A 20,294-nucleotide genomic window follows, 5' to 3' on the forward strand; every position below is an offset into this window, starting at 1 on the left:
TCCTCTCTTATATTATTTTTTTTGTTGAAAAAAATGAAAGATTAATTTTATCTTCAATCTCATTTTATAAAATTAACATAGAACTTTGAAAGAAAATTAAAGAAGCGTCAATTGGCAATCGAGCTGAATATTTTTATAAACACTTTTTCACGTTAGGAAATAGCATATAAAATTTACTTTGTTGATAACGAAGTTTGTATCAAGTTAAAATTGATCAAAAATTAAAACTTCTGCTTTGAATACGTTGCCCAGTTGCATTTCATCCTGCAAACAAAGAGGCTGCAAAAAATTACTTATAAAAAAAAATTTTTTTTTCTTTCTTAGTTTTTAATTATTTGATTTCATTTTTTAACCGGCGTTGAACAGTGTACCCGATTCTGTGCTTACGACTATCAATGTTCAACTCCGTACCCTTGTAATTTTGAACCCAAACCTGAAGACAAGGGAACTCCTGAATCAGGCATTGGGACGAACTAGCCTTCATGGAGAACTTTTTGTTGGAACTATCTTGTAAGTGACTAATCAGGCACTTGCCTTCTCAGTAGCTAACTAAATTTAACGGTTTTAGATACATCATGGAATCACTCGCGGTTCTTGAAAAAACTTCCACTAAAAAAGATTTCTTTCAAAATATATTCAAATAGATAAATCATTATTTTGTATATAGGGTAAACTAACCAGTGAAGAAACACTACCCAGTGAAGGAACATTTCATATATGTATATTGATTAAAAATAAGAATTTGAAAGTTTTTCTTTAGATTGATGGATAACAATAGCTTACTGCCAAACAATAGGAAGTCATGTAGCAATGTTTTGGATTACCTGGTCAAATAGACTTCTCTGGAAAAAATTTTGAATTTGTTATTATCTCTGCAATACCTAGTTTCGTTGAAAAAATTATAAGGTGAGTGTTTGTATTTATATGTTTGAAGAGAAATTAATTGCATGTAATAGTTTTATTTTTCTCAATGTGAAAAAGAGAATTCAAAATACAGTTATTGAAGTTACGTTTTTTTTTAAGCATCATAGCATAATAAAGTACTGAGATAAGGGGGTGTTTATTCACTGGATCACCAAACGATGAAAAACCAGTGAAAGAACAAGTGTTCCTCTTCTGGGCTTTTTTCTAAGTTAATGAAAATAAAAGATAAACTTTGATTTTCTTGTACCTTTAGTGATGCTCCGCATCAAAAGTATGTTAAAAATACGAAAAACAACATCTAACCAGTGAGGGAACAGGCATGTTCCTTTACTGGGCATAGATTTCCCAGTGAATGAACAGTGTGTGTTAATATGTTGACACTTTAATTTTCAATTCATGATTACAACAAAAAGGTTAACATTTTCTAAGTATTTATATGCTATAATTTCAAGAATAGGCTTGTTTTTAAATATTTGTATCGCTTATAAATTCATAAAGAACATTAAAAAATAACCAAAATTAAGTGTTTCTTCACTGAGAAATTTTGTGTTCCTTCACTGGTAAGAGCTGTTCCTTCACTTGGTCTTCTTACTACTTGTTATTTGAACCTCCAAAACTTTAAAACAATATTCAGTAAGTTCTCTACAATTTTTTTACGTAATTTGCAATTAGTAACGCAATACCTAATAATGTTGACACTGTCATTTAACTAAAATTACGAATTTTGAAATTAATATGATTTTTTAAAAGGCAAGCGAAGCTTAAGTGTTCCTTCACTGGTTAGTTTACCCTAATTACAAACTGAAAGTAAATAGCAATAAAAATGGATATAACTGTTTGCAAACGTAATAAATGCTTAAATGCGGCTGTGTAGTTTAAAATAAAGTTTCGACTCAGAATATTTTTAATTTAAGATATTTTATCATTATTTTTTTGCGTTTTGAAGAAAGGAGTTCAAAACTTGGCAACTTAAAAGTGGTTGTCCAAAAATAACAGCATGTGTAAATTTAGTGTCAGAAAAAGGAATTGAAATAAATTTTTCTGAAAGCTTTTCAAATCAAATCAGAGACTCAGCTTTTGCATTTTGTGACAGAAAGGCTTTCCTTAAGCGAATGCCTGTCTATTTGCATTCTGTGGTAAAAACCACAAAATAGTTCAGCATTCATGATGTTAGTGAAAACCTTCTAGAGAAAGTATTGCGACTGTACTTTTTTCTCTCTCTCTCACTCTTTCTCTTTCTCTCCGTTATTATATTTTAGTCGTAATATTTTTCATTTTCATTTAAATTAGAAGATAAATGGTTGCTCTTTAAATTTATTATAAAGCTATTCGATTTTGATTCATCATAAATTTTGTTTATCAGTAATACTTATGCAGCAAAGATAAAAATATTATTTCGAATTTGCAAACATAACTTTCAATATCTAATTCCTAATTTCTAAATAGTCTGTTTATAATTTCAACTTTTATTAGTTATAGCACAAAAAGACAATTTTCAGTAGTGGAAAAAAAAGATGCATAAACAAAAAATTGTAATTGCTCTATAATCGGGTTTGTTTTATGAGTAGTTGTAGTTGGAGGAAATTGGGAGTAATAGTAGTCTGTTTATAATTTCAAACTTTTGTTAGTCACAGCATAAAAAGACAATTTTTAGTGATGGAAAAAAATATATAATCAAAAAACTGCAATTACTCTATAATCAGGTTTGTTTTATAGGTATTGTCATTAAGAATTAATTCTCCATGTATATCAAATCATTTAAGTCTCAATTACATCATTTTTTATTTCTTGAGACTAATAATTAATTTTGTGATATAAATTCCAGGAAGTTTATACCTTTGTACTAATCAGTGTAAGATGATACACATTTGTACTAATAAATAAGATGGCACTCAAAAATAGCGATACAATTCAGTAAATAAAAAATTACGAAAGAATCCCCCACATATGCAAATTAAACGCAACTATCAACTTAGCGACTTATACTTTTGAGTTCTCTACGATTTTGAGTGAGTACAACGAGTATTGAAATGAATTTGCTACAATAGTTGGTACAAAATCTAAAGGCGCATAAAAAATAGAAAAAAGTTTCACATTTTATTAACCTTGGCTCATTCAGCTACATGCTTCCATTTCTTAAATATAGAGTGTTCCATTAATTTCGAAACAACTGGAGATTAAAAATAAAAATAAACCATGTAGTAATAGTGAAGATGGTTTTATAAATAATTTTCAAAATTGGCTATTTAGTTATGAAAATTGCTGCACGTTGTATAGAGCTGCAACAGAAGCAAAATTTGTAATTGATAGCGCTGTGCAGGGCTACAAAAATTAACTCAAGATGATACTACGTCTGGCAAAATTTTTGCCAGACGTACTGTGTTTTCTTTTATTTAAGTTTAGAGCCCCGTGTAACGTATTTAATTCCATTTGTTAGTAACTTATTTAACTAAGTTCGAAAACTTAAATTATTAATTATTAACGTAAATTGTTATTTAATTATTAATTTTACTAATTAATTATTAATTACATTGTTAATTAATTGCTAAGTAAATTATTAACTATTAATATTAAAAAATCAATAAACTATCTATCTTTTTTAATTTTGGAATCGGGTACTCTTTCACCGGATTGAACACGCTGTGTAGAAATAAAAGGAATTAATATTAATAATACAAAATAATTACATTAATGACATTGTCAATTAATTGTTAGGTAAATTATTAATTATTAATATTAAAATATCAATAAACTATCTATCTTTTTTTTTATTTTTCCCAGGTACTTGATAATTGTTAAATTTTGGAATCGGGTACTCTTTCGCCGGATTGAACACGCTGTATAGAAATAAAACGAATTAATATTAATAATACAAAATAATTACATTAATGACATTGTCAATTAATTGTTAGGTAAACTATTAATTACTAATATTAAAATATCAATAAACTATCTATCTTTTTTTTTATTATTCCCAGGAATTTGATAATTGTTAAATTTTGGAATCGGGTACTCTTTCGCCGGATTGAACACGCTGTATAGAAATAAAACGAATTAATATTAATAATACAAAATAATTATATTAATGACATTGTCAATTAATTTTTAGGTAAACTATTAATTACTAATATTAAAATATCAATAAACTATCTATCTTTTTTTTATTATTCCCAGGTATTTGATAGCTGTTAAATTTTGGAATCGGGTACTCTTTCGCCGGATTGAACACGCTGTATAGAAAATAAAACGAATTAATATTAATAACACAAAAGTGAAAATAATAACAATAATTATTATTTTTATTAAATGATCAATCAAATGAATGCTACTAATTTAACAACCCGAAATCTAGATAAAAAAAATTTTTTGTCTGCACAAAATGTTATTTTTGGTGAAAACGGTCTATTAACGGTAACTATTAGCTATAAGATGATGCTACAACCGCGAAGAGATCTTCCCTATTGCAAAATATTAAAAAAAAAGAAGAAAAAAAACCCAATAAAACCATATTTAATAGCCACATTCTCGGAAATAAGTGCGGAAAATAACTTGCGTAAATTAGCCAGTTTTTTTTATTATTTTACTTTCCCAAAACAATGCTTATTTAACTGTTGCTTTAAAAACGCAGGGCGTGATTCCTCATCTGTGACCTTTGAAATACTCAAGAGACAGTTAGTTTAATTTGGCGATATTTTTTTGAAACGTCTTATAATACCCTTTAAATGCTCTTATGTCCTTGTAAGATGATCTATCGTAATGCATGTTAGAATAAAAGAAATATTAAAGAAATAAAAAAAAAAACTTATTAATGTTTCGGAAAAGGAAGGAAATTTCCGTTGCATTAAATGAGGAATTAAATAGAAAATGTGTAGTAAATTATATTGAAAGCAGTTATTGCTTTGAATTCACTGCTTTCAGCGCACGTGAAATAAGCATTTACATTTACTCCTTAACATGGAATTTAAATAGCGCAATTAAATTAAGGAAGAATAGAGAACTGCTTTCTGGTAATAAAAGAGAAATAAATAAATAAAAATTATTTTGGAAGATTTTTCATTGAATTGAACTATCCTTTCGGTTCTCTTCGTGGATGAGTTCTTTTCATTTATTCCGTTCTTTTTTATTTATTCCGTTTTTTTCCAGTTTCATTTTCGTTACATACGGTTTTAGTCATATCATAAGCAAAGAAGGAAGGTTTTTTAATATATCGTGATCATATTATTCGATTTTTGCTCAATAGTTATTTATTTAAAATTTCAATGGCTCTTCCGTTTTATACGCAAGATGAATAACTAATAACTGGAGTTATTCAATAGCAGTAAATCGAGTTTTTAGATTTCGTGAATTGCTTTTGAAAAGCTCACTTCCGCGTTATTTAATTTGTTTGGCTAATTATTATTTGACATTCTTTTAAAGCGTTAAATATTTTTTTTAACTGTCTATTGAAATTTTAAAAATATTTAAAAAGGCATTTTCCTAACACTGTTATTTTCAAAAATCATTTATACGTTCAAAGAAATAAATTTTTCTAAAATATTTATTTATGTATTTTATTATATTTTTCTAATAATGTTAGTCTAACAACAAAATTAGTAAAAAGTAAAACAGTTTTACGCAGAAAGATTGGAAATCTTGGAAATGCTAATATTTTCCATGTCAAGTTAATATTTTTATACTTTTAATGCTTATTTAATATATTTATTTAAATGAAATTGTAATGAAATTTGTAATTCAATATTAATACATTTATTAAATATTATTTTGGGAAATATGCATTAAAATTTACATTTTAATACACATTTCCCAAAAATTAAGAATTATATCCTAATTTTTAAAAAAATAAAAATTTTCTACCATAATAATTTACTTTTACTAAATTTTTTTATGAGGTAAAATTCACTTCCAAAACTGTTCTAAAAAAATCTGAGTATTTTGAAAGAAATAGATACACGTTTAGAATAATGAATCATGTATTTTTCTATTTTTTTTTAAACTTTATTTTATTACCGCCGTTGAACAGCCGAATCCTGAATATACGAATCAGGACTACTCAACTCCGCAGCCCTGTGATATTGAACCCAAAGGCAGAAGACAAGGGAACTCCTGGATCAAACTTTCGGAAAAACTAGCCTTCATGGCTGATTTTTAGATGGAACTAACCCGCATTTGCGTTCCATAGAGAGGAAATCCACGATTAGCCCTGAGCCACCGTGGCTCTATTTTATTGGTTCATAAAAGGTAAACATGTTTTTCTCAAAAGCATATTACAAATTTGCCAATGTACTGTAGTATGAGCCGCGATGGCTCAGGGGATAGAGCGTTCTCCTTGAAATGAGATGAACCGGGTTCGAATCAATAAAATTAAAAAAATAATCGAATTTTTTTTAAGAAAATTTTTCTGAAATTTTTACAGTGCACTCTAAAAAAATTTAAGATCAACTTTAAAAGTACTTTGGGCGTCGTACATTTTACAGTAAAATTTTCAGAACAAAGAATCTGATATCCTGTGATTTTTACAGTAGTACAATGGGTGCGTAATTTTCGTGCCGTAGTGGCTCAGGGGTTAGAGCGTTCGCCTTCCAATGAGGTGAACCGCGTTCGAATCCCAGCGATGGCTGGTCGATACGAATCCGGATTCCGGCTTGCACCGATCACAGTACCGACGTGAAATATCCTCAGTGGTAGACGGATCAGGGGTTAGTGTCCCCCTGCCGTCAGGCTAACCGAGGGAGGTTCTCGTGGTCTTCTCCATGTAACGCAAATGCGGGTTAGTTCCTTCGAAAAGTCCTCAACGAAGACAAATTTCTCCCACTACCTAATAAAGGAATTCCCTTGTCTTCTGGATTGGGTTCAAAATTAAAAGGCTACGTAGTTGAACATTAGTAGTCGTAAACCCAAAAATTGGGTTGGCTGTTCAACGACAGTTATAAAATAAAATAAAATAAAATATAAATTAATGGATTATTGCTAATACGGCATATGAGCATTTATTTATATTACTTTCTGTACAGAAATTGTAAAAGAGGTAGACAAAATTTTTTTATGACAATGTGTCTGCAATTTACATAATCTTCATTAGCATTCAGTATTAAAGAGGAGAAAAATTAAGATTCTTACCAACTTTGGTTTCGTACGTTTCCCATTCCTCCACAGCTACATTTAACTGAAAAGAAAGAAGAAGAAAAATTATTGTTAAGAAATCGAACAGCAAAATTGAATTTAAACTGAAAATAAAGTTTAATGTTTCAAGGCAGCTACAAACTCAAGATAAATAACTGTATTTTTCGAAGTTCTTTCATTAATTTAAAATTTAGCTGATTTAGCAAAATTTTTACATTTCGATGAAATTTATCGAATTTTTTGAATTATTCCAATCTTTGGCATTTTTAGACATTCCTTCAATGCACGGTTGGACAAACTTTTCAAATATTATAAAATTAGATCACAACACAAACTGATCACAAAACTGTTGCTTTTTTTAGTGACATTTTTTGTTGATTTCCTATTAACAAAAAAGACCTTGGACAGAGATGTACAAAATTCAATATGAAATTCATCCAAACTCCCAACAGTGATAAAATATTATTCACCAAATTCAGTTATTAGCATATTATTTACTACACACATTATATGTTCACTAAACATAGCATACCATTCACTAATCACTATCATTTAAAATTCACTACACACAGCATATTATTCACTAAGCAATGAAATTCACTATGCGCAGCATATTATTTACTAAACAGTATTAGATCAATGTGGTGATTGTTGTTGGTAATTCGGAATTATTATTATTTATTTTCTTATCCTATCGGTCTTTTTCAATTTTATTTTCTTCTTTATTAGTTCCAAAAATTCATGTCACGCAGTGGACTGATCATAAAGACACGGTTTCCAGTAGAACACCGAAGTCAAGTGACACTAACTGCGGTCAATCAGTAGGGGGGTGACCACTTTAATCAGCCTGCGTAGGGACCAAGGGTGCGCGGTATCGGTCTTCGTCAAACTGATCTACCTCAAGGTGCTCGAGTTCGCGCGCAGGTCACCCGGCTATAAAAGCACGGAAGACATCTATTCTGCAGAGTATTGGCAATTGCGATGGCATGTCTTCGGATCATCCTCAGGGATGTTTCCCAGACCGTCGCCAATAGCCCATTGTGCAGCTCTAGTGCGACGTAAATTAAGTACCTACCTTCCAAACATTCATGCGTAATTACAGTTTACTGCAAACACTGAACCCATTGCGCAAACAGAACTTTAGCAAAATGGTGACATTCTGATACTTTGAAAGATGTTCTGATGCAGTGGATTTACTTACATGTCCTGATGCAGTAAGATTACTTACAGATAAAAGACAGAGTTTTTTTGCTTTGTTTTTTAGACGTTTTTCTCACCCGGATTAAACTGTCGAAGTGGTGGAAAGGAGGAGGGAAAGTTCTAAATACGTTTTTAATCCTTTTTATTCGATTTTCACAAGTAAACTGATACTGAATGTTTACTCTATTTGACAGTATCTTCCCATACAAGTAAAATGTAAAACCGCTACTCAACCCCAATTTGAGATATAAAAGCTTGTGGTAGTTTAAATTCTTTATTAATTTTTTGTCACAAAATTATGCCAATACAATTTTGAAGGTAATTAAATATGGTTGCTTGTTTTTAGATTTTTGATAAGTAACCGTGTTTTTAAGCAATTAACGTTAAAAGAAATTTTTAGTATCATCCAAATCGGTTTTCATATCAGTTTAAAATGCAATAAAATTAGATTTTAAAAAATCTAAAAATTAAGAAGCTTGTAGTTTTAAATTACTTACTCAATACCACTAAACGAATTATTTTAAAATTTGGAGGAAAAATGAATAAAAGTTCTAAAAGTTATGGAGAGCTATTTTTCCTAACTTAATAAATCTTTTTTGAAAAGTATTATGCGGTTTAATATTACTAAATAATCAAAAGTTTGTTAAACGCAAAAAAATATCAAGACAGTGTGAATTAAAAATTTAACCTAAAATCCAAAATGGCTAGGGTTAAATAAATATTGTTGACATATCAGTGAATTTAGGAAAATAAAACATTAAAAATATATAGAATCATCAGGAAGGTATTTCGAAGTATTTTTACCCCACTGAAGAATGTTCTTAGTAAAATCAGATAAGATGAGTAAGGCCATGTTTATTTTGTTATGTTTGTATGTCATCTGTATTTGATTCTAAAGAAATGAAAAGGACTTGAATTTGTTACAATTTCCACTTACTATCGATAGAAAATATTTAATAACTGATAACGATGCAGCTATCAAGATAATGTATTTATAATTATGAACCATCGATGAATAAATTCTATTAGTATTATAACAGAGCAACTGTAGAAATTACTGCAATTCTCTTTTAAAATTAAATTAAAAAGCTGTTCCTTTCGTAAACTAAATGGTATAATATTTCTTTAAATTGAAAAATACGCTTGAGTTTTGATTTCTATGCAGCGTAACACGGGCGTTTTCCCGGGTTCGAATGCAAATTTAAGAGCCAAATCGCAGGCAAGGTCAAGGGTTTACAAAAAGGCCCACCTCTATAGAATAATAACACGTGTAAGGGCGGCTTTCTGCTACGTTTTAATAAGTCATTTTCATCTCTAAAAGGGCGTTGAAATATTTTATGAAGGTCGCATTATGAGACAGTAGTCAGGGAGCAAAAATATTTTTGACAGAAAGGGTGAATAAGTAAGAGAAGAGGTAGCTAAAGAATGCTGTAGTGCTGCCATCTATCAAAAACGAACTGTACTTATTTTGAACCTACGCAAACTAGGATAATAACGTCATTTCATAGCATATATATTCGCTTTCTTAATTCTTTTGAACGATATTCACAACTGTCTATTATAATGACACCAATTTAGAACACTAATATTGATGTTACTTTTTGTAAAGAACTATAACTTCTAATTTACTAGTTAGTACCAGCGTTGGATGGTGCTTTTCCTTAATGGACGGTGCTCACTTTTTGGATGGTGCTCACTGATTCTTCTATTAAGTTTCAAGAATTAAGACCAAATCAGCGCAGTTTACAAATTAAAGAGCTTATCTCCAAGAAGTTTAGAAATTTAAAAAAGGAAAAAAGCACCTTCACATTTTTAATCAAAGAACTTTTTGATGCATTTTAACGGGGCGAGAGTTATTGTAAATTTTTAAAGCAATTTTCATGCCATTAATTATATTTTATTTCATAATCGGTGCTAAACATCAGACCCAGTTTTGAGTTTATGACTATCAATGTTCATAAGCCTTGCAATTTTAAATCTAACACAGAAAACAAGAGAGCTCCTGGATCAAGCATTGGGCAAATAAGGAGTTTTTAAAAGAACTTAACAGCATTTGCATTACACCGAAAGGAAAACCGCTGAAACCTCCCACGGTTAGTCCGATGGCAAGGGGATCCTAACCCATGATCCGTCTACCATTGATGAAATGTTTGGTCAGTCAGAAATGTGACCGGTATAAGCCGGGAGCGGAATTTGTCTCAACTCGAAACCGCTGGGATTTAGACCTAGGTCACCTCATTGGGTGGCGAATGCTCTATCCCCTGAGCCACCATGGCTCCATATCTTTAATTACAATTAAAACTTTTCATTTCATATCTTTTACCTTGATTACTATTCGAATATATATAAATGAACTCTAATATCTAGAATGTCAGGCACGTGATTAGAGGATGGATGTGATGATGCAAACAGCCCAGTCAGAACCAGGCACATCTCCATAATATAATCGATATAAGAATATAATCGGTCACATAATGAGAATAAAAGAATTAATTGGTTATATTTACTTGTCATTACATAGGTTTAATGATTTTTTTCATCAAATCATAAAGTGACCACTTCACAGTGTTTCTTTTTGTGGAATTTTGTACTCTTATTTTTCAAAGAAAAATAATGTTGAAAAACATTAATGAAAAACACATGAAAAAAAGCCCCTTTAAGCATTTTTTAAAAACGCTACGCACCTTGTATATACATAATAATAATAATAATAATTAAAATAATAATAATAATAATAATAATAATGATAATAATAATAATAATAAAAGTATCTAATTGATTAATTTATACCAAATTTTATTTGAGAAAACAATAGTGCGTGGAGTTCCTCCGCGCGGAAGAAGTGAAACTTCGTTATGTGGAAATGAAAATAGGAAGGGGTAGAAATTGATTTTTAGTGAAATCATATTGTTTCTTTAAGACAAACTTTATTAACATTGCTTACAATTCACAATTGATCGCATCTTTTAATTATCATTTTCGAGTGGAGAAATATCCAAATCTATAACATTTACTAATGATGATAAGATAACTAAGATGGATTATGATAACTAAAGTAAGATACGAAATGTTTGAGTTCTATTTTTTCAATATTTCTTGCAAAAACTGCATCAATGGTAGTTCCCCCTTTGGTTGTTGGATCATTCCTACCATTTATCATTTCCAATCCAAATTTGTCTTTAAAAAAGGTTAATAATGTTTCAGCTTCAGGTAACGAGAAATTCACATTAAGATCTCCTGCAAGGATCACAGGCCGCTCGTTGCCATGATAGCGTTAAACGTTTAACGCAACCTTGTTGGAAGTCGCATTAGAAGTTTCACTTCAATAATAATAATAATGACTGAATTTTGGACATTTACCAAAACAATGTGGTGAATGTTGACATTTACCGCAAAAAAATTTGCAACAAATATAATAAACTAAACTGATTTCATTCAATATTCAATGTAGAATGCTGATACTTTTCGCTGAATATGCGAATGAAGTATGATTGACTCTCGGCCAATCAGAAAAGAAGAAATGTGAATGTCGTCCTTCACCCAGAGCAAGTTGACATTTTCCGAAAATTAGATTTTCACATTAATTTCGATTAAAAAAAAAAACTCCGGATTTATCAAAATAATATAAATACATCTCTTGTGCTTGTAAAAAGCTAGCTTGTAAAAAGAAGAAAAAAAATCATCGCACCTGGATATAGTTCGACTTATATCTAAAGAAGAGGAGGGGGTTAGGGAGGTAGAACCAATGATGTAAGGGACATGAAATGAAAAATTGACTGTCATATTTCTTAATAGCGAAGGGAGATCCCCCGCAGTGAGATCTAGTGGTTGCCCCATCACAATAAACAGCTTTTGCCTCCAGAGACATGACATTAGAAATAGATTTTGTTGAGGTCACGTGCATTAAAAAGAAATTTCAATTGGATACAAAATTATTTTAGAGAGGCATAGTCTATTATTTCGGTAATGGTTCAACTAAATGAAGAGCTTGTGCTGTGATAGTTACATTAAAATAAAATGTAAAAAATTTAAAGAGATGAATGAAAAAATACAAAGCGTGAAATTTTAAAAGGAGAAAACTTAGCTTTAGAATGTATTTACAGTAAAATTCCAGTAGCAATAGCAGATGGAATGGCCGTTACGGCGAGTTCACTGTTCGAAGCAAATATGCGTATTTAATTTTAAAATAACTGCAGAAAAGTGAAATATATAAATTTAAGAGCAATATAGGGTATTGACGATACTGATCACGATAAGTGTTGAATGCAATATTACATTATAATATAACCATCGTTAAACAGCCGACCCAATTCTATGGGCTTGCGACTACTCATGTTCAACTCTGTAGCCTTACTTGTAATTTTGAACCCAATCCAGAAGACAAGGGAACTCCTGGATCAAGTATTGGGAGAAATTTGCCTTCGTGGAAGACTTTTTGATGGAACTAAACCGCATTTGCGGTACATGGAGAGGAAAACCACGAAAACCTTCCATGATTAGCCTGACCGCAAAGGGACTTTAACCATGATCCGTCTACCACTGAGGATATTTTACGTCAGCACTGTTGTCAGTGCGAGCCGGTTGCGGAATTCAAATGGACCAGCTATCGCTGGGATCGAACCCGGGTCACCTCATTAGGAGGCAAGCGCTCTATCCCCTGAGTCACCACAGCTCTTGAATGAAATTATGAAACAAAAACATATATGTTCACATATGAGGTCCATATGCATGAGAGATTTAATTTAATTTAAGTTTATATCTTTGTTTTCCTTAACGTGTTTCTAATTATAGTGGATAAAGTGAATTAAAAACAGAAAGTAAGTAGCCAGAAGAACATTGCCGTTGTTCAATAAATCCGTACTTCATTTTCCTACGTTAAAACTTTTTTTAGATGACGGAATTTCACAGTTTTGGTTATCTTCAATGACTAGAATCTACGAATGATTTTCACTTTACTTCCCCCTCTTAGGTTTTATTTTCTAAGAACTAATTTGAACCCATCGTTTTACATTTTACAGTAAATACTACTCCGTGGTATTATATTTTCGGGTTTTAAATTTCATTTCATGATCATCTCAGCTTTTCTGGGTTTATTTTTGTGTCTGTCACAGTTTGTAAGACACATTAATTTTTTAAATTTCGGTAAATTATACTGAAATTGGAGGAGGACACAAGAAAAATTTGAATATTATTTTTCTTCTTTTGTTTTCTATCCCATAGGGTGGATAATTCTAGAAATGGATTAAATTCACAAATTTATGTATAATATTTGGAAATTTTTACATAAGCAATTTTTACTCTGTATTCCGTTGTAATAACCACCCTTAGTATGTAATTCCTGTTAAGAATGGGGACTAAAATACATATTTATGATATCAAATTAATTTGTGAACTAGGATGAAACAACAAAGCAATCATAAATCTACAAAACACTACTGAGGCGGCGGAATTGAAGACATCAAAGTGTTTGATTAACGAAGGAAATAAGGAGTTGTACAATGTTTATTAAAAAACACGTGCAAGATACTGTTTTTAGTACTGCTATCCTGAGTAATGATTTGTTAGATAGCTCTTGTGTTCTGTTCTTATTTTTTACTCGCTTAAATATTTTTTTAGATCTCATATGTGTGCTGGATCGTTTTCGACCAATATTCTAAAAAACACAAGAATTAAAAATCTGGAACAGAGCTCCGGCTAGTACCGGAATGTCATACCGGTGCGTTCCGGCACCAATATACCGTTCGATTCTTGTATTTCTATTTTCCATCTTCAAATTTGTTGCCTAAATAGTGCGTTGAATAATATAAAAAAAAAGCAAAAAATACACAGATACTAGAAGTTATATTCTAGAGCAGGGGTTTCCAACTTACATGAGGGCAGGGGCCACAATTAAAAACACCAGTCAAATGGCGGGCCGCAACTTTGTCATAATTTTATATAGGATTCTTTTATGTTTGGAGGAACATTAAATATGTCTGTCAGATTTTTATCAAGTTGTTCGAAACAAAAGTAGTGAATCACAAATAATAATAAATATTTCCTTGGATGCAAAACCTGATAAATAAAATTTTTTGCACCGTTGGTATGTTAACTTTGTTGGTATGTTTAATTTCACAGAAACGAAAAATTTTTTTTTTTTTTTTTTAACGAAAGAAAAGTATTTTATATGGGTTTACCACATAGATTTTTACGAAAATTGTCCGCAAAAAAATGACAACTAATATATTTTAGTTCGCGGGCCACAAAAAAGGGCTTCGCCGGCTGGATGCGGCTTGCGGACAGCCAGTTGGTAACCACTGTTCTAGCGTGACAATAAAATTTGAACATGAAAACTGTTAAGAATGAAAATTTAAGACTCCATTCGAAATAAGACAAGATTCGAATAAGATAATATTCGTTTAGAGAGAATATTGTGAGCGTTTGAACAGTTATTCCTGTTGAGAGATTTTATTATGTACTGCCACAAATGTTTCGATTCACAGAATTTTTAGTTTCTTCATTCGAAAATATTTTTTTTTTGAAATACATACAAGTAAAAAATAACTTTAGCAATTAAATTATACGCATTGACCAAAACAATTATTTTATTTCAAAATCATTTAATAATGGAATATGGAAGAAATAGCACAGGCAAAAATGTTGTTAATAAAAGCTTAGTGCTGCCATCTATAGGTTTTAAACAAAGAGTAAATAACAAAGAGTAAATATTGGGTTAGTGAGTGAAGGTGAAAAACATGTGATCGCATAGTACGGGTCCAAAAACGTTCGGTGTTGCTCTTGCTATTTAAAAAACTTTAATTTGCTTTCTTTGAGATAGTTAATTTCAAAGTTACTTTTGGTAGGGTGACAATACACAGAAGTTGAGATTTCACAATGATCAATAATTTCATAAGGTACCATTTTCGCAAAATGTTTTAATTAATATGTATACATTTCTAACGAAAAAAAAAAGCTTTTGAAATAATTCATTTACTAAAATTCTAATAATACTTATATAATTTATTAAATATGAAAAAATAATGAATTATACTAATAATTATATTTAAATATTTAAAAAAAAAAAACTTAATGTAGACTAGTTAGTTTACTTATGTTTGTTAATGAGTGTTAGTTACGACTGTTAGTTAATTAACATGAGTGTTAGTTAATTAGCATGACTGTTAGTTAAAATGACTGTTAGATAATTAAGATAAAAGTTTTGTAATTCTCGAGTCTCGACAAATTTAAAGAAAAAGAAAAACAAAGTTTGAAATATCTATAAAAATAAGACAGTCAATGTAGAGCTAATCAAAAGATCATACTAAACTATGTACTAGAGATAATCAAGTTACATACCAAGCTATACAGAATGACGTAATCAAAATACATACACGTATTCAAGGTATGTATGAAAGTAATTTACTTATCTTTGACTAAATTTTTTTAAGACCAAACAAAATTAACTGCTAATATTTGCTAATTTGGCTAAAATACCAATTAATCTAAGCAAATTAAATCAAATCAATTAAATATTTTTTTAGGTTAGCTTTATCTGAATTTTATTACACTTATTATTTACATATTTTTAATTTTATTGCACTTATCATTTACATAATTTTAGATTTATTGCACTTATACTATTTAAATAATTCTAATGTTATTGCATTTATTGTTTACTTTCTTATTATATATTAATATTTTTATTGCACTTACAATTTATTAAAATGCATTTTACTATAATTAGAAACTGTACAAAAAAAAAAAAGCATCAAAAGAAATTTTAGAAAATATTTTATTTTTCCCATTTTTGACTGCGAAAAATTGATTTTTGCTCCACTGTGTAGCGTATTAATTAAAAGAAGAAAAAAAAAAAATTCTGAGGTCAGAGGTGATTTGAAGATGATTCTCTGCTGTGCTGGAGGTTTTTGCTACCAGGTTGCCTGACAAAAATTTATAAACGAACGATTGAATTCACGAAGTCATTAAATCGCCTTAGCACCTTCGTATATACCTTAAATACCATAATTTCGAGTACTTTATCTCTCAAGTTACTATGTCATTGGATCACAGTTTTGTAATTAACAAATGATGAAAAAAAATTTCCTAGTATTATTACTTTTCATAGCTATCACTTTAATTACTATCCTAAAAGCATAATTCTTAGTCAATCCGAAATATGCGGGACCGTGGGTTTTATCTAAATATTTTGACAAAATTATTATTATTAGTAATTAAGGGGTAGAGGAGTAAGGAAAAATTTGACCAAACTAATCATTATTGAACTACTTTAATTGGTGTTTCACACAGTGGCAGAGTGGGCGGACGTGACGTCATCAATCGAAGATGATCACTATCGACTTCATTCTTCAGTGGGACCTTTCTGGGGCATCATTCATGCAGATTGGCAAATTTCAAGGTCACGGATGATTGGTCTTTTGTGGGGCGGCAACACGGATAAGAAAAGTAATGAAAGGGTTTGTTCAATTTTCGATTTTTATTTTTTCTTTGCCTGGCCTAATATAGAAGCTATCTTATGATCTGCTTTCACTGTGGAATAAACGGAGCCTACAATTACAGCTTTGTCGCCATTTTCATAACAAAATATTCCGTTGTTGTTGTAATTGCGACATAAACTGGCAAAATAAGAGACTTGTTAAGGATATCTGAAATGCAAATAACATACTTCTTACATCATGAGTTCATGAGAATAAAGATGAAACTATTTTTTTATACAATGTACATAACTATTGGTTTACACTTAGGACTTGAACATTTCTTAAAGAGTGCTCATTTCAGTTTGTATGTTCCTTTCATTAAGACACTTGTTTTCTCGGAACAGACATTAACAAACGTTTAGAAATAAATATTACGGAGTAAATCATTCCAAATCGAATAAAAAGAATATTTTTCCGACATGAATCGTCGCCTTGTAAGATATAGATAAAGTAAATGAATAAAAGAGGTTTGTTTCAAGAAAATGAAATAGAGCAATTTTTAAGCAATAACTTTCGGGGAATTCCATATTGCATTTCTTGTCTGAAACAGATTCCAAGATATAGATTGAGATTGTGTATTTGTGAGTGCTCCGACAAATATTTTAAGGCTCTGAACATTTGAAAGTTAAGAATAAATCAAAGAGTATTTTTACTTCTGACCACAGAGCTGTCCTTCAGTCTGACCTCAGCATGTTTCCAACGACGAAAAACGATTATTCTTTGTTACTCAAATCGGGAAACGTGTGAAAAGCTTCGATTCTGAGTTTGCATTTGATGTCTGAAACTAAATTTGTTGCCTGTGTTAATTTGATACCTTGAGATTGTGTAATTATGTAAATTTTTGTCACATAAATTAATAAGTAATTTAAAACTAATAAAACAGTTTGAAAGAAAATTAAATCAAAAAGTATTTTCACGTCCGACCACTGGACTGTTCTCGTAACTTCTTTACCTGCATGCTTCTCAGCAAAAGAAGCTGTTTTTTACTCAGTTTTATTGAACCACGAAACGCAATTGGAGGAAAAACTCGAATTCAATTTTTTTACATAGGATCTTGAAAATTAATTGCGAGAATAGAACTATGAGAGCAATGAAATACGAATAATGTAGAAAAACAATATTAATACTAACATTTTGTAGCGCTATTTTCAGAAAAAAATTTAACGTAACTCTTAAAAACAGAACAGTAAAATTGCAGAACAGCAAAAGTAACAGAACAGACAGAGAATACAGTACATATCGAAGCATATAAATATCGATAAGTCGATCTTGGAAAATTCAAGAAACAAAAGGTTGAAACAGAACTAGAAAACTCAATTTAGAAATTTATATTTAAATCTGGTACCAAAAAGATATAATTCTTTTATCAAAACAAAAGTGTTGGATAACTAGAACCTGATTATATGAAATGGAAAGCTCTAAGCGAAATATCTTGTTGGGGCATTAAAATTCAAATTTTTAAGTGAACATTTTTTGAGCTAGATAACATTTCAACTGCTAATTTTTGTTCTGATATTGCTATAGGGTTTTCAGAAATGTGGGATCCTCTGGCCAAGGTGCCTCGTTCGTTCATTCTAGATCATACTTTGTAAATAAAAGATAAAACTAGCCACTTAGTATTAGTTAATGTACGCAGTTCAAACTTTAATCGACCACTGAAATAGTAAACAAGATTTAACGTTTTAAAATTTGCTAAATAGGAGAAGCCGCTTAATTTTAACTAATCAAATAGTGCTTTTTCTTCTCATTTTATAAATATTCCATCTAAAAACAATTACCAGTTCATGTTTAAATTGTCAGTTAGCAATTCAATATAGCAGCAATTCAATTGTTATAATGAGTGCATGGCAGAGAATATATTTATATTGAAACTTCATACGTTGATTAAAATGAAGTTGAAATTTTATACGATGATATATTTAACTTAATTATTTTTCGCCAAAAGTGCTGTTAGTTGGCTATGATAATCCAATTTTTATCCTTATTATTACATTTAATTCAAGGCAATTACGTGACTTGCACGTGATTAAAAATCTAATTAAAAATGCTTTGTCAGATAAATGAATTTTTCTTATTGTCATATTATTAATTAAACACGGCATTTAAATAGTTCTTTAATCTATTTAATTACACAATTACCACCATATCTTTGAAGTGTTTATATAATGCTTAACACTGTGCTTAGTAAATACACTTTCGAAATTTAAATGGCATTATGGAAATGTATAATGGAAATTTTTTTTTATAAGCCGTCATCCATTTCATTAGATTAAACTTATCTCCTTAATACTTGACCTACATTTTATGTTAACTCGTAAAAAAATTCAATTAAAATCCTACGCATGCAAGAATGGGTTTAAAATTAAAATTTTTTATTAACTACTTTAGGAGCAATGAGTAATTTTCATTTCACAGATAAGTCAATAGTTATTCGAAACAAAATGAAAACAAAATCGGGTACTCTTTATTAGGTCTTTGATCTCTTTTTTTTCTTAAATTATTTTTGAAGGAGTTCACTGAATCAATAAGTATTTTATAAATGTTAAATAATAATCCAAAAAGACTTCAAACAAAACTCGTTTTGATCGCCGCCACAAAACTTTTAAAAATTTAAATTCAGAAAAAGTAGGCAGATTTTTTTTTCTCATATCAGTGACTTGAAGGATTTGACAGTTTTGGATGTATTTCACGAATTATGTGGAAACTGTAGGAGGACAAGACATGATATAAATGAAATAATGACCATTAAGCAATTTATGTTTTCATTTGTTTTTGTAAAAAGATAAAAAAAAATTTAGTATTTCAGAATTTATTTATTCCAATTAATTTTAAGTCAATAAAGCAAATAGAAAAAATATAAACGGATTTCTGAGCCATCTACGTGCCCAAACTTTGAGAGAAAAATAAACTGGATATGTTAATTTACTATAAAATGTATACGTATGCATAGTGTGTACCATGAATAAAGTGTACCATTATATATATATATATATATATATATATATTGGTTATCTTCTTAATGTTGGGAACAGGAGATATGTCGAACGGAGAAATTGCACTTGAAGTTCCCGGGGAACATTGAGGTATTTCAGCTGCCTTATCAATTGGCATAACTAGAGCCTGATGCGCTAAACTCCACTAAAAAAAGTTGGTGTAATTATGGGCACCCTTTAAATGGGGGCCCATATTTACACCAACCCCACCTAAGAAGGATGGCCACTATCACAAGTAACCTAAAAGCGTGCGTGACTAAAGGTGTGCTTCAAAAAATAGCTTAAGATCTCCGCTTTCCGGATATCACTGTCAAATTATTTTTAACTGAACATAAGTACATGAAAAGAAAACGATTTCACATACCTCTCAAAAGTTTGCAGTCCAGAATAAACACCAATTTGCACAATAACTCACGCTGCATCCACACTACTTGAAAAAATGGTTTCAACTGCTCTGTACAATCTTATATTAGCAACTGGCGCCATATACAGTCCTTGCCGCCAGTCTTCAGTACCTCCCATAGCTACTAGGGAGGGGTGCCCATATTTACACCTGTGCCCATTTTTACACCTTCTCCTCTAC

The 20,294-nt window shown here is 30.3% G+C and overlaps 1 protein-coding gene across 2 annotated transcripts in view; it reads right to left on the reverse strand.

Annotated features, from left to right (window-relative positions):
• LOC107440570 (uncharacterized) overlaps positions 1–20,294 on the reverse strand; it is a 449,104-nt gene that overhangs the window by 297,058 nt on the left and 131,752 nt on the right. For both annotated transcript variants that reach the window (XM_043043457.1, XM_043043458.2), the window contains exon 5: positions 7,042–7,087. In XM_043043457.1, the coding sequence (XP_042899391.1) occupies positions 7,042–7,087 (46 nt within the window). The remainder of the gene's footprint in view (positions 1–7,041; positions 7,088–20,294) is intronic.

Source organism: Parasteatoda tepidariorum, chromosome 8 (assembly GCF_043381705.1).
Source record: "Parasteatoda tepidariorum isolate YZ-2023 chromosome 8, CAS_Ptep_4.0, whole genome shotgun sequence".
Classification (NCBI taxonomy): Eukaryota; Metazoa; Arthropoda; class Arachnida; order Araneae; family Theridiidae; genus Parasteatoda; species Parasteatoda tepidariorum.